The sequence below is a fragment of the Ochlerotatus camptorhynchus genome, unplaced genomic scaffold, assembly GCF_037179485.1.
Source record: "Ochlerotatus camptorhynchus isolate MF236.1 unplaced genomic scaffold, CSIRO-AGI_Acam_v1.1 ptg000936l, whole genome shotgun sequence".
Lineage (NCBI taxonomy): Eukaryota > Metazoa > Arthropoda > Insecta > Diptera > Culicidae > Ochlerotatus > Ochlerotatus camptorhynchus.
In genome coordinates this window covers 55,666-72,373 of record NW_027041380.1, presented here as the reverse complement: position 1 = coordinate 72,373, position 16,708 = coordinate 55,666, and the positions used below count along the sequence as shown (strand labels likewise).

Below are 16,708 nucleotides of genomic sequence, written 5' to 3'. Positions count from 1 at the left end.
ACGAATTTGATTCGTTGATGCCGGTTATTGTCGCGTGCGCTTGTGAATCACACGTTTTCATATGCTGGCCGACCGCGCTGCACATGTTATTATTGTTTTTATTTATTACTGCCAACGTTTCTTTTACGTCATTTAGCAGGTGCTCAATGCTGTCGAATAATTCTGATACTAAGCAGAATTTTTTTAGGTCAGCAGCAATGCGGTGGTTCGCGTCCGTTTGAGAGTGGATTGCTTCCACAAGTTGCTCCTGTTGATGAAGCAGCTTCCTCACGTCGGCTTCCTTCCGTAAAATGTGCTGGCAGTCAGCACACATAGGCACCATGAATGCCGTGATGAAATGCTCCCGTTGTCGCTGTACTCCGACACAGGCAGCATGGTATTTTTTGTTGCAAAATTCGCACTTCCATAGAAAGCGGTCGTCGTTGATGCTGCATGATATTACACCGCACGGCATAACTGCTTATGTTTTAAATATTCGACGCGATAATATAAGGTACAAATGGCCAGCGAGACCCACACGCGTCGTTGTCGAAGTGTAAAAAAAAAATATATATATATATACAAATTACTTGCGGACCAAAATGCAAATGCGTCCGCGCCCGAAGACAGCTCGTGGCGAAAAAAAAAAAAAGTGTGAGGTGACTCTCCATTTGATTTGCATGGAGAGTCACCTCACACGAGGTGACAATTGTCACCTCACCGGTGAGAGAGAGTCATGTGACTCGCAGAATAAGGGGGGCTGCCACCGCTCAGGATATATGCCGCCTTTTTCCGACAAGTTTGCCAGTATATTCACTAATGAAATACTAACTGACGACCATATTACCATATCAAACGCTGGGTGGAATTGATGTTAATGCTGAGATGATTTCCAAAGCTGCGACTCTGCTCAAGTCATCCTTCAATCCTGGACCTGATGGAGTTCCATCTGTATTTTTGAAGAGACATATTGCTAGCTTATTAATTCCGCTTCATCGTCTGTACCACATGTCTCTCTCCAGTGGCATATTTCTATCCTGTTGGAAATTTGCGTACATGTTTTCCGTCCACAAAAAGGGAAGGAAACGAGCTTTGGCTAACTATCGAGGAATTATATCGTTAAGTGCCGTCTCGAAGCTATTCGAGCTAGTGATTATGGAACCGTTGCTGTTCCATTTACAAGCAGTATTTGAGTGCTGATCAACATGGGTTTACTGTCGGCCGCTCTACAACCACCAATCTGCTGTGTGGTTTTTATCACTAACGACTAAATTTTCAAACGGATCAGGACATCAGAACCTTGTTTTTTGTGTAGTATCTTAAAAAAAAATTATAAATATATCTTCAGGAATGTGCTTTAACCTTCCTAATGCATTAGAAAAAAATTACATAGGGTAAATGTTGGCTTCGGCACCCATTGACTGTTTTCGGCAACCAAAATTTAAACGTTAATTTCACTATGTTTTCCCATCAACGCACTTCCCTGATTGTGTCCAAACGATTGTTTAGCCTTTCAGCTTCAATCTGATTATATTTCCAGAACAACATGTGAAAAGGGCATACAAGCTTTTTGTAAACAAACCTTCTTATGCCCTTTTCTCGCCACCCATATGACACCAACGCAAACCTTTAACATCACCGGGTAGGGGACACTTTCCCCTTCCCGATGATATTGCTGGTTTGCGTGGGCGACCCTCGGTTGGTGAGAAAAGGGCCTACAAAGGTTTGTTTACAAAAAGCTTGTATGCCCTTTTCACATGTTGTTCTGGATTTGAACGATCGAGCAATCCAGTAATGCTACATTTTTCTTCAAATAAAGCATACGCACTACAAAATGGGGTTGATTTCGAGTTGCCGATAATAGAACAGCTGGTTAACACGCAGTTCTAATGGGAAGGTTGCCGAAGAAAAAGAGGCTGCCGACAATAGTCACACTCACCTGAGAAGTTTGGAGCGTTGTAAAAACGCTTTCAAAACGTTTTGAAAAATTCTGTCGATTGGAATGGATAGAGAAGCAAGCAGCAGATGAATGTAAACAAACAGACACATCATATATGTGCGTGACGCTGAGAAAATGCTAGTAGAAGTGCAGACGCTGCTTAGATTGACGAGAATACGTAAATTCCCCTATTGTTTCCAGGCAAAAAATGACCTCAATGCACTAGATTTCTTTAACTTGTTTAATGTGGTTCCTAATTATCCTTAGATTTGTCTTTTTATATGTGGTGTTTTATAATACTGTGTTACCAACTTCATCGCAAATAAAAGCTGTTATACTGCCCATAAAAACATAACAGTCCCATCTTTGCTTGATATTAAATTCAAATTGGGCGGTTGGGTAGTATACCGTGTGCTATGTATATAAATTCCATGTTTATTAATAATATTTTGATTTAAGGTGATACTCTAAGAGGAAGCCTTAGCTTGAAACTTCAAAAGCACAAATGTCAGCTTCCACAAAATATACAAATCTAGCGTTCAGACTCATAAGGGCCTAACTACGATGATCGATTCTCATCATCGATTTTCTCTTTTGTTATTAACTCGGCTGGATTAACATGTCTCGGTGCGTTTGATGATGTTTTTGTTTGCTAATACAACATTGCATTGTGATATTTTTGGAAAATTGGTTCCCTGAACTGCGGTAATGCGAAGACAAAATCGATCATTGCAGTTAGGCTCATATGATTCTGAACGCTAGAAATACGAAATTACTACTCCTTAGTTGCTGCGCTACAACAAATAGAGAGCAACTAATTCTATTGCTTGAAAAAAACATAGTTACGCGTTACACCGAGGGGAGAGGGTGTTGATGATAAAACTAGATTTTTATCGCTACGTAATTTGTTAGCAGACCCTTGCGATAACTACACAGTAAAAAAATGTAATATCGATCAATGTAATTCAAGCTGATGTATGAAATAATGATGTAATTTAGCAAAAAGCAGATACAATATTACATCAATGGATGTAATTTTGTTCGCCAAATCGATGTACATCGTACAACGTTATATTACATAACCGATTGATTGATTGCAGCAGTTTGGATGTAATATTCAACAACTTTTTATTCTGTGTAGAAGAACACCATATTTTCTACATCGTCGAGTGCATCGGTTTCCATGTAAAAATTATCTGCCCTTCTATCAATATTGGTTTTCGGACAAAACAATAAAGACACTCCAAATATAATCGTTAAATCCTACAGCCTAAATTTTATTCCGATATCAGCACATACATTCTCTTCCCGCTACACTGCACTGTTTTGACGATAACAGAAATTTGTTCAAGCGCAGCGACATTGCCCTTCCCAGTATTCATATATTTACGCTCGTCGATTCATCATCCACGTCAAATGCTCTTTTTCTCGCTCACATCAGTTTATGGTTAATCAACCGATCATATCCAAGGCCAATTGTTTTATCTGCTGATTTTACAACATGTGTCTACCTTTAATTTCATTATTTTGTAACTTCTCTTTTTTAGGAAAGGATAATATAACATGACGATAACGGGAAAATTATATGACAATCTAGGTACCTATCATTATTGTAAAAAAAAATCCTCAAAATACTCAACTTAAATTTGGTAAATCAATGGAATGGGAAAGAACCCATTTCTAAATTTTATTTACGCAAAACTGGTTTTTGATAACGTATTAAATAATTTACGATAATATAAAGTAAAGCATCAAAATCCATCCTCTTTGTTGGAATATAAATAGTGATGACTGCCTTCATGCATTGTTAATATAAAAAAAAAGAATTACCAACAGCTAGATTCGAATGCGCCAGAATAAACGCAGGAGCTCACGAGTATGCTTCTCTGCCTGCGTAGTCAATAGAATTTCGCTTCCTTTCGGTAATGTATTCCGGAGGCGACATTGAATATATAGTGCTAAAAAAAACTTAGATGGACAACCCGAACACCGACACGATACAGTACATCGTCTTGTTTTCCCAGCGTACCGTACAGGAACCGTCCGTTTCGTTGTTCCAGAAGCAGGAGCTAGCCGTGTGCAGTCCGGCGCCGTTTTTCTGCATGATCATACAGGTGACTGTTGGGAAAGTAAACGTACAAGAAGAAGAAGATAAGGAAACAATTATATCGATAATCATTCGGGCATCCCCGGGAGGGGATGAAGTAAGCTAGGTCGTATATTATTGTTTTACGAGCACAGGAAAAAAAAAGAATAGGAAAAGTTTTTCTTTAATCTCACATTTAATGAGTTTTTGAACCACGGCGGAACTATTCCTATCTAGTTGATAGTTTGTGCCAATATCGGAAATTATAGTCCAAGTTTTCATCACTTTGCTGGTTGAACTTTTTTCCAATGGGTAGGAATGTGGTGAAAATTACACATATGGTGAAAAAAGCCAATCACCACAGATAGCTTATCGAACACGGTCAGTCAGATTCAATATAGGGGAAATGGCTCTAATGTTGTCCTATGGATCTAAGATTGGACCCATTGCTAAAAAAATGCTATTTATTAATTTTATCTAGATGAACGCGTCATTGGGACGGTACTAATGGATATTTCTGGTCGCTATTGAAAATTTAGTCGATTGCTGAATTTATGTGTGGGCCCAAATTAGGGACATTTAGGCCCATTTTCCCTATTCAGACTGAAAGCATGTCATGGAACGTGCGAGAGTCAATCATTATTCTTGAAATAAGAGACTATGGCGTCAAAAGGAATCAATGGAAGGTAGATTACACATCCCTTCATTATTAACTTGAAAAATCACAAAATTAGCTTGAGCCTCAATTAAAATATCACCGATTTTGCTGAAATTTTTTACAGAAACTCAACTCAACGTGAGAAACAGTTATCTGTTTTGAACCGGGCGTATTCCGAACATTTTTGTTTTCTAAAGAAGAACAAATCTAATGCGGGCATCTTAAGGAATAGCCTAATTATGTTTCCCCACAATTGGCGCTCTAGTTGACGCTATAGATCCTCGCAGAAAAGTTGAACAATACTCATATTCATAGTTTGTCACACAAGTGTATCCGTGGCATTAGTGCGATAATTTACACTAGTTTACAGCATATTTAAACTGTGTATACGTATACGCTGATGGCCATTTCCCATATCCAATCCAAAAATGTAGTCAGAACGATCTCAGTAAGATAAAAAAAAACTTATAAGTTATACTTTCAATTAAAAAGTTCACAAAGACTTGACTAGATTTTTGCATTTTCACTAAATCGAACATAACTTCCACAAATTCCATCCCCAAAAATTCCTAGACCGGACCTGGAATCGAACCCAGCTGCGCCTTTACCGACTGAGCAAACGGAGGCAATACATCAATACATAAACGGCGGACCTGGATTATTGTCTATGGGGATAACGCCTAAACTGTCGGTGAAAGCATAACTGTCCCATGTGACATTTTGACTTTTTTAGGGTATGATGCTTAACGTTATATATCAATACGTATTTTAAAATACGCTGTTTATTCTAGAAAAAAATGATGTGAAGCCGTTTTGTCCCATTGTAAAAATGGACGCATATCTGCTCCAATTTTAAATTAATCTTTAAATTATTTGGATGATACCTCGATAACGTCGTAAGCACATTAACACTTTTTTTAGGAAAATTTGAGCCATCATTCTCAGTGCTGTTGCTGTTTACAAACAAATAAATTATTAAATGTACTAATCAACTTATCTAGCAACACCTTACCCTATTTGTACCTTTTCGTAACACACGATAATTTGGCATTGAAAATCTATGGGGTAAAATTGTGAGATTTATTTTAAAAATAAACGGTTAACCTTACATTGCTATTATTCTGATGCATGCCACTGCCAACCGAGAGGTCTTCCTATCCACTTCAATTCTACGATGAGACCTATGCTAGAGTACGTTAGCTTCAGTAGAGAACGTATCCTTTCGATCGGCTGGAGTTGTTTCATGGAAAACAGTTTGCAGTATTTGAGGTATCACTGTTGATGTTGCTTGCGTATCCTAGCGCATAACGTCCTTTATGAAAATTCACTTTTCTCATGAACACCACGTACGGGCGAGGCTTGAATAAGTTCAACGTGTACTGTGAGACATTCAACTTGGCTTAGAAGAAGTCACTGTCTTTGCACTGCCAACCACCGATTTGAAGCTTTCAAAAGTTACGACACGTTCACAGTGGGACAAATATGCGTACATTTTTCAACTCGTCAAACAAATTCGCGGAATAAGTGCCCCATTTTATTTTTTTGGATAATGTTGACAAACTTTCTAGAAGTAGAACCAAATTTAATCGTGAAATTTTACGATAACAGCAAAAAGACTATTAAAACTTTAACTGCAGTTTTCTCATTTTTGTGTTTTGTAACATGGGACAATTATGCTTCCACCGGTAGTAAAGGTATGCAACGGTTCATATAAAACAGCTGCTACGTATCCAACTTTCCACGCGCGGTAGTGGCGGTCTACGCGGGTCTTAAAATACAGCGTTTACAGTAGTTTTTGACACTTACTGGAGGTTAGTGTCAAAAACAACAGCAACCGCTCTCTTTTCAGACAACAAAACGTCACCCCAAGCTCTTCCCCTGATCCTATCATTCAATATTCTACCCCTCTAACCCTGGGTAATCCACGAGTATTCGGCCCAACTCCTACTAGACATAGAAATAACTATCGGCTCCGTAAAGCGATTGAGCCTTCCAAATAAACGAACTAGATTTAAAAAAAAAACAGCAAACGCTGCATTTTTAAACCCGTAAAAGCCACCATTGCCCATTACCAAGATCGTGGAAAGCTGGATATTTTCCTTCCACACGGCCACTCAGAGAGTTTCATTTTTACTCAGTTGTATGAGAAATTAATGAGTTATTTTCAGTAGCCGTGCGTGGTTGACTGGTTTAATTAAATTAATAAAATAACTCATATCGTGAGTACAATAAACCTGAGAGTTACGTTCAATCATCTATCAGAACTCGTGAAGGATTCTTCTTGTTGAAAAATTGCATTCTAATATGCATCTAGCCATATTTTAGGGGTGTGCAATAATTAGAAACAAAGAGTGCAATAATAGAATTTCAATGCAAGTTGGGCTCTGAGACAAAATCAAAAGATTTATTATAAGTAAAATTTTAACGAATGTAAAATTGCAAATGAGCTCTGGAATTTTTTCTTCAATCGCAATCAATTATACAACATATTTTCAACTGTGCGTATTTCACAAAGCTTACCGTTTATGACTTTACCAATTTTACCAGAAAACAACATAGCACTTGATTCTACTCACCGATATATTTGTAGGGTTTCTGCAGTTTGGTCAGTACACTGAGACAGGTTTCCACCACCGACCCGGTCCAGTTGTTCACCTTGTCATGCTGGTATGCGTTGCCTCCGATGGTGGTTTCGATTGCTTCCTTGATGATTTTGCTCACATCGTCCACAACGAATTGATGCTGGTAAAGAATCAACATAACTGTGTATTAGAGTACGTTCCCTGCAGTATGATGACTTTATCGTAATCCTCAGTTCGTTCGTTTGTTTGATTTTTTATGTTCGCGTGGATCCGCGAAGGTTGCTTGCCAGCCTTTAACTAACAAAAAGGAAAATCCAGATCCAGGACAGCTTCGCTGTTGTTGTTACATTTTTTCGCCATATCCCGATAGGAAAACCCCGACTGACTAGGGTGGGTGAGCCAGTAGTGGAGGTACTAAGCCAATTTATTAATTAAACAATAAATATACGATGTACACACAATTGTTATACGTCAATCTATAGCTTTCAACCTCTATTTTGGTAGAAAAATATTACTCTGTAATAAAATTGCATACAATTTTAGAAAACTCATCCTCCATTAATAGGAACACTGTTCCAGTAGTTGTGGTAGTTGCTAACTTTGGTTCCTATAATAGTGGAATGCGTTGGTTTCTTATGGGTTGCAATATTATAGGAACACTACCGCAACTATAGGTGTGAAAATCTTAAGGAAAGTTAATGATTTTCCGTAATGTTTGGACTAATTTTAAGTTTGAAATATGCAAATATGCTTTATTTTAGGACAGCTACCGATGCAAAATAATCTTAGCCGGGTCCTCCTCACTATTCCGGCACAACCTCCATATCGCAGCTATAGGTACACCACTATTACTAGAACACCTACCCTATTTGTTGCACTTCTGCCGCACGCATGTACAAGATACGGAAATTCCTCAAAGGCGCCTCGACGAATGTGTTACCTTAGCATAATTTACCACTCGTTAGAATTTTTCTCACGGAAGGAGGTGAAATTCAACTATGGTATGCTCGTACTATACAAAGAGAGAAAGGTAGTGAGGAATTTGAAAGCCGCGACCTATTAGGAACGGCGTTTTTTGTTGCATAACTAATTCTATTAAAAGATGTTGAAACTATTTTGAAAATTACTATCGGGAATTACATTCAAAGTTTTATGAATACGGAGAATTCTATAATTGTTGGATGTTGCTATCATCATTCAAATAAAGTGAACATCGCTAGCCATTCTTCCGAGTGAAGTAGGTATATACTGTAACTACTATCAGCGATTTTTGCCAGATTTTTGTACACGAAAAAAGTTGAGATACCCTTCTTTATTTTGATACCGTAAGCTTCTGTAACAAGTTTTATAGCTTAAAACATTTAATTTTTGAAAATATTTTTTGATGTAACAAACTTGTTACAGTACCTTACGGTATCAAAATAAACAAGGGGGTCCCAACTTTTGTGATTTGCTACTACCTGCATTGATTATTACTGCTTCCAGATAGGGCACGAGCTTCCAGAATGTGGCAAGCAGCAACACAGTTTTTGCACCACGCTGATGTTTGATCAATTTCATAATGTGCTAACAAACATGCACCTTTCGTGTCAGTGGTGATGACGATGACCGTGATGAGGCTTTATTTCCAGTACTTAGTATGTCATCATGTTTTTAGATGTCTACATTAACTCATCGAAATCTTAGTATGTACTGATTTGTTGCAGCGAGGCGCCAAAAAAAATGCATATCCTGTAGGTACTTACATACTTGATGGATACACTTCGTTAAATCTATTTCTAGCGTTCTGAACCATAAAGGCCTAAGTGCGATGATCGATTATCTTCATCGATTTCCTCTTTTGTTAATAGCTCGGCTGGATTAACATTTCTCGGTGCGTTTGATGTTGCTTTTGCTAGCTAATACAACCTTTCACTTCACTGTATTGTAATAATTTCGGAAAATTGGTTCACTGAACTATGGTAATGCGAAGAGAAAATCGATTATCGCATTTCAAGTATGGTTCTGAACGGTGGAGAATTATTTTCCAAGGGACTTCAGATAGTCTAGTCAGTAAATGCACGGTATGACCAAGCTGGAGGTGGTTGGTTCGATTTTCGGTCCAATCAAGGAAATCTTTCGGGTTGGAAATTTTGGCTCGACTTCCTTGGGTATACAATATACATACTTAGGTTATTTTACAGGAGTCAGTGTTTTTTACTGGGTTTATGAATTACAGGGCCTTGCTTAGCTCAGTCGGTAAAGGCGCACCTAAAAGCAAGACCATACTGGAGGTGGCTGGGACCGATTCCCGGTCCGGTCTAGGAATTTTTCAGATTGGAAAATTTCTCGACTTCCCCATCCAAACAATTATACTAATGCAAAAATGGTACAGGCATCAAAAGCTCTCAATTAATAAATGTGGAAGTGCATCTGAAACACTAAGTTGAGAACCCGCAATAAGCTAATATGCGGTAAGCAATAAGCTTGAAATGCGATGAAAAATATGAAGAAGAAGGAGTTGAATTCCTGAAATAGTCGGTAAACATTCAAATGACTATCCGTAAGGAATCAATGAAATTGACAAATTTTATTTATCATTAAAACTACGTCTGTACAAGTTCAGAATAAATGTTCTCATTTTTAAACCTTCCAGAGTTAAAAATCTCTTCTACCGAACAATTATGGGGTGCTTTTTGAATAGGTCGTATGTGAAAAACGTAAACAAATTGACATTTTAATGCTACCCGACACAACTTGACAAAAAATGCTACATACGGTTCAATTAAAAAAGACTCCAGAGTTCCGAATGCACCGACGCCAGGGAAGCAGCTCCCACACCTGGACCTTACCTATCGACCCATCAACTCATGAACCGGGGACCAACGGCTTTACTTCCCTTGGATCAGAGATGTTATGCCTCAGAACATCCCGGCGGCGCCGACTGGGATTGAACCCAGGTAATCACGCTTACCACTACACCACCGGCGCCGCTCAGCATCAAAATGACAGCAAATTGAAATCAAGTTTTGATATCAACATCAAACTGAAATCATAATTTGATTCCAGTTTACTAAATTTTGTTTTAATTTTGCTGTACATTTGCTCTTCAAACATATGTTTTTGCGGGTTTGTTTTCATTGCCTTAGGATAACATCAAATTGAATACTTGTTTTGTTGTCACCAGGAAAAATTAATATCAATCAAATTGAGTTTTCAATTTGCTCTCACTGATAGCAGAAATAGTTTTCAAAGTGATGCTCTCAATTTTTACCAAAATGACAGCAACCTGAGTAACCATTATCAACGACATCACAACATCAAATTTAGATTTCAATTTGATCTCAGACTTTGCTCGGGATAGCCACCCTATCGGGGTGGTATGAGCGATCTTGTAAACAACGGGTAAGAATATTATGTTTTCTTTAGGCTCTATGAAGGCTCAACAATGAATAGTTTTAGTAAAAAAAAAATTTAACAGAAACAATTATTTTCTGAAGAAAAAATTAAATTTCAGAAGTACTGTACAGTCTTGTGAATGACTGATTTTTTACCAAAGCAGCTGTTTCAAAACACGATTTCATATGATACAGTCACATTTATGAAAGCAATAATGCAAAATTGAAGAATTTAAGTTGAAATATCAGTGGTGCTCATATTGCCTCGAATGGACTTAAGTAATATTTTGTTAAGAAAATCTTTAATGTTTATTAAAATCTAGAAACACATTATGTCATATAAAAAATTAATGACTATTTATAAAGCTGCTGAAGGAATATTAACGATAAGTTATACAAAACTACTGATAGACCTTATTTTCTGATTCAGAAATCTTATAACAGTTTTGACGTTTTGAGCTAGTCTAACATTTTTCGAATATCACTAGAGAAAAATATTTTGTTAGACTTAAATGAAATGGATAGTAGAAGTAGGCTTCAAGCATTAAACGTGCAACACATGTTTTGTAAAATATGTTCAAAAGGTTGATTTTTAAACGGGGGGCTACATTGTCCATTGGTCATATTGCCCCACTTACCCCAAAAGATAGAAAATAAAATGTGTCGATGTCATTGATTCCTTACGCATAAAAAGAAAACGAAATTCCCCAAAAAGTTCCTTGTCCGGCAAGCAATTGTTATGGGCTGAAAAGCGAAACTTTAGTTACTTCTTGGATCATGAACCAGAAGGAATACCTTCGGAAGAGACTACTGCCTTTTCAGGAGGACCATGAGGTGGATTGTCTATTCTAGCCGGACTTGACAAGTTGCCACTACTCAATTTCCACCAAACAGTGGTACAGCAAAAATGACGTTACAGTGGTTCCCAAGGAGATGAATCCGGCCAATACTCCGGAACTAAGGCCAATTGAGGAATACTGGTCAACAGTTCCAGTAATAACCTATGGTAAGGAAGACTGAAACAATGTTCTTACAATAAGCATAATACCTACTAATATATGGCTGTTACATTGAACTATGTAAAATAAAACGCATTTTTATACTTCAAAATGTAAAAGTGCGTGATTGGGTGGTGGCCTATCGACAACAGAATGTGTAAGTTGAGGATAAAAGGTCGTTTCTTCAATATCAGCATAATGAACATGAACAGCCCTCACCAAGGAAGCGATGATGTCGATAAGAACACTTCTTAAGCGTAGCTGAAATGATAAGACGACAGCTATCCAAGCCATGATTCAAAACCGTTATTGGAGATCTCAATGCTCAGATTGACCAGGAGGAGGAATTTAGACCGATTATAAGAAAGTTCAGCGCGCACCTACTTATTTACAAGAATAGCCTCATCCAAGAAAATTGCCATACGTAAAACCTACTTATTTCCAGCGCAGCCTCCCATATCGGTACACCTGGAGATCATCACAACAGACCGAATAACAAATCGACCAAATTCCGCACGAAACACAAAATCCACGCCAGATGTAAAAACTATTCTTTTTCTTATTCACATTTCAAGCTTATTGCTCATTGCATATTAGCTTATTGCGTGCTCTCAACTTAGTGATCTAGATGCCCTTCCACAGTTATTAATTGGGAGCATTCGATGCCGGTACCATTTTTGCATTAGTATAATTGTGTGGCAAGTTCAATGATACTCTAAATGCCCAGGGAAGTCGAGAAATTTTCCAACCCGAAAAATTCCTAGACCGGACCGGGAATCGAATCCAGCCACCTCCAGCATTGTCTTGCTTTGTAGCTGCGCCCTTTACCGACTGAGCTAAGGGAACCACTGTGCATGGATGAGATTTGATTTTTTTATATTTGCCCATCACTGCTAGCACAGACAAACAGACATAACTCATTGAAGTCGCTAAAACAATACCGCCATCTGTCGAGTATACTGTGATGGGCACTACGCTGACCAGATGGCGGTAGTGTGTGAACGTCAAATGCAAGGGAATTGGGTTCTTTAATTTTAAAAATATATCGGTTTTTATATATCATCTGAAAGAGCTTCGTTTTCTGAGCACAGCAATATTTTTTTCGAACCCACACACTTTCATCTCGATTTTTAAATCAAAATTTAAAGCAAAATAATAAGTTTACTGTTTGACACTAAACTGACAAACTGACAGCTCGCTCCCATACAAAGTGACACCGAGGGGAGCTAATAAGGTGATTTTTGCAAATGTAATCGTTATCATTTAAAATAGTTCCAGTGTACCAAAATTGATGAAATTTTGGTTTTGGGTTCCATTTTTAATGCAGATTACGAATATGCATTACCTCGATACCCTTAAAGAACCCAATTGAATATGCGAGCCACTGGTGGTGGTACTACCACCTAAAAAACATTTAAATTGACCGTTAAATGCGTGTCCGATGAATAACTTGCGAGTGTTATGTTTGTTTATCTGTGCTGCTAGTGACAGATAGTCACACGACTCGCAGAATCAACTCTCCACAACTCGATATCCACTAACTCGAAAAATGAATATCATGGCTACTGTGATAGCGGTTTTGTATAGGATAGTTATTTGATAACTCGATGGTCGAGTTGTAGAGAGTTCACAGTATTTCAAATAATTATGGCTGCATCTTTTTTTTATTTGTTCAGTCGCGGGTTTAAAAATGTATATATGGGGAGGAGGGGCATAGTGAACAGGTAAGACATAGTGAGCATCCCGCAGGTTGGCTCTGGATCTCCAGCGGCATGAAACAAATCAACTGGTAGTAGGTTCAATATCATTATGATATTGATCCTACCACCAACCAATTTGTTCCGGCCGGAAGTCCAAACTGGTACACGGGATGCTCACTATGCCCCTCTTACCCCTATGGCGGTCAAACATCAAAATATGTAGTCTTTGTCACGAGCGAAGGCGAACAATATTGTGCACATAGATGGAACAGTGTACGTTTGAGGGGGCGCGGAAAAATTTAACCCTGTAATTGACCAGAAGATTCAGGAAAACTACAAGCGGTATGCATCGGGTTCGGTACGGGTGGATGAGGAACTACTCGTAGACAAATAAATATTTGGAGTAAACGAGGTAAGAATGTGAACGCTGTTGTCTTTTATTGAATAAAAATATTAAAATCACTTCAGTTTACTTTAAGTGTACTCATAATTTCTGGAACAGTCTATAACTTCAACGTGACCCGTGCTACAAGTCAAACAAGAATAAATCCAAATGGATTATAATGTTATCCTTGTCAAATTGAACTGCCATGAATCATTCAAAACACGGAAAAGTCGTGAACTTGACCTTGATGGATTAATGATTAGGTACAGGAAAATGATCCGCTAAAAGTTGGTTGGACTCGATTTTCACTGCACCCCTCTGTATCGATCAACAACAGAAAAGTGGACATGTTTTCCCCTTGAAATTAATCGTTACCATCGATCAAATGTTTCGCTCGGTAGCGAGGGTGATGTTTACGAATTTTATTTGCCAGGGCCTTTGCCTTTATAGGCAGATACCTACGACGACACAGTTTCTTACGCCGAAAAATATTCTTCCCACAACCAAAACAAGCGCTTCTCTCGCTCTCATATAGCTCATGTCTGATTTTGCAATCCTTCTAGGTACCAAGAAGACATTTTTTGTCGTTCACGAAACGCTTCAGCTAATTTTTCTGCAATTTATTTACATTTTGAGATCATAGCGAGGGGATGATGATCTCAAGTAGGCGACGAAATTTACATGAAGATTGTCTCCTTCACCGCCTCTACCTACCGGAATGAATAATGATTATAAAATGACGCAAGCTTCAAGATTCCCAGTCCCTCTCTTGTCTATCATAGGCCGATTAAGGAATGTACAAAAAAAAATCGACGTCAGCTGGTGGTAAGCAAACCAAACCTTCGAACTTCAAGCGGAGTGAGAAAATTTAAGTGAACGCTTACCTCTTCTCGGCCGTCGTCCATGGTGTTTGGGTTATTCTATTCCTGTTGAAATCCTTCACAAAACTTGTTGAACTACCGAAATGGTCACAAAAAGTAATCCGTTTGGCGAGGGGACAACACCAAAAAATGCACACAACTAGAAAGCTATAGAATTTTCTGTTGGAAAAACTATCACCACTGCACTGAACGAACAATCTTCAAACGCCAAAAATAATCTGCGCGAAAGAAAACTGACCTTTCGAAGATGCAATGCAAACTATAGTCGCTATAGCGACTATAATGCAAACAGGGGCGTAGTCTAAAATTATAAAACTGGGAACAATTTTAAGTTCAGCATTGTCTACACTACAACATCGGATAAAACCAAGGTTTGTAGAAATGCTAGAGAGGTGTTAAAATTGTTTACACAGAAATTTTCATATATTGGGCCGTATGATCGTATGAATAAAAAGAGTTTACTTTACTTTCCCGTGCTATTCTTACGGGAAAAGTCAAGCATACGACCTCAAGAACCCAATTTCATTATATGATCGGTACAGTTGAAAATCGGAATAACCCACTAATGGTGGTAAGCTCCAACCGGTATTATCCTCGGATTAAATCCCGATCAAGAATGTCCGGCTGGTTTGATGTCGACATCAGAGTTAATCAACATAATTCTGAGCAAACATTTTTCAGATCATACAAACAGGGACGGTATTAAAAGTTAATCCGAGTTGGAGCTTACCGCCATAAGTGTCGTAAGTAGTGCGTTTCATAGCGTATCATTGTGCGATTACAGCGCACTACTTCCAACACTATGTTCAACGTACAGAACGAGTAAAATTAATCATTTTGTTCGACCATTTTCCACAGAGATGGCGCTGTTCCCCTGGTAGGAAGTGATAAAAATCCCCATATAGAAATTGAGAGAAGTGGGAATAATTCGCTTTCGGTGCATATTCAGGTGAAAAAAAGTGAACGACAACCTAAAGAAATTAATCAGGGACTTTGTCGTTCAGTTTTTTCCCGGAAATTATAGTTAATCAAGCTACAATTAATTAAAAATGATTTTTCCCCATACAATTTTACCCACTTTACTACCAGTCCCCAGAGAGCCACGAAAATTCAAATTTGAGAGAGAAATTCTCTCTCACGAGCTCAATCTCTCAACATGCCATGTATTTAGTTGACACTCGATTTGTGATTTCCCTTTCACAGATTACAAAATAGAGTACCTGACACTACAAAACATGTCTGGTATCTCTATATATGCATTTGCTTTATCATTTGAAGTCCCTCCTTTTTTACATATTCTGCGCAAAAGATACTTTATGCCCCGCCCCATACATAAAATTCGGCGGGAAATTCTGTGAGGGGTGAGCTATTTTGTGTGCAGAATGTGTAAAAAAGGAGGGACTTCGAATAATAATCTAAATGCATATATAGAGGTACCAGACATGTTTTGCACTGCAGTGTCCTCTGTGAACAATTATAGGAAAACAGATCGTGTGTAGTTTCCGATAGATGTCACCACAAACAACAGCTGTGACATCTGATGGAACATGAATGCAGAAGCTTGACAAAATGATCAATTGCTCGTAAAATTGTCACTAGTGGGTTATTTCGGTTTTCAACTTTACCGATCATATAATGAAATTGGGTTCTTTAGGGGTTTTGAGGTAATTGCAAATTACATAGGAAAATCCACGAGCCCCTCATTGTATCTGTCAAACTTTCATAGCGAATCAAAACAAACCTAGTGTAGTACCAGAATTTAAACAAGAATGCACTCAAAATAATATTATTCCAAGAATGATTAAATTTGATACATTTCAGGTATAAACGTTGATTATACATCGGTTGGCTTAAAAAGTAATCAGGCTTTAGATTTTATTTTACACTAAAAAGTAATACAAGAGACAAAATCATCAACTAGCATAATGATTGAGCAAAGTATGTGCTTGTTGCGTGTTTAAAAATATTATTCTAAAACAACGAAATTACAATGGTTTTTACCATAGAGGTAACTATAAGACCAGAAGGTCCTGAAGAAACGTGCTCAACTTTTTGGCTCAGCTCTGGTACTATCTTCGGTCCCAAGCTAATCGATGCACCCCTCGAAACATAGGAAAATCCAC

General features: G+C 38.0%; 1 protein-coding gene across 1 annotated transcript; it reads right to left on the bottom strand.

Moving 5' to 3' along the window:
- Positions 1-3,166: 3,166 nt before the first annotated feature.
- LOC135715501 (dynein light chain Tctex-type) lies at positions 3,167-14,786 on the bottom strand. The gene is made up of 3 exons (XM_065238768.1): positions 14,589-14,786; positions 7,239-7,404; positions 3,167-4,036 (listed from the first exon to the last, which is right to left on the bottom strand). The coding sequence occupies exons 1-3, from the start codon at positions 14,607-14,609 to the stop codon at positions 3,888-3,890; spliced, it is 336 nt and encodes a 111-aa protein (XP_065094840.1). The 5' UTR covers positions 14,610-14,786; the 3' UTR covers positions 3,167-3,887.
- Positions 14,787-16,708: the final 1,922 nt, after the last annotated feature.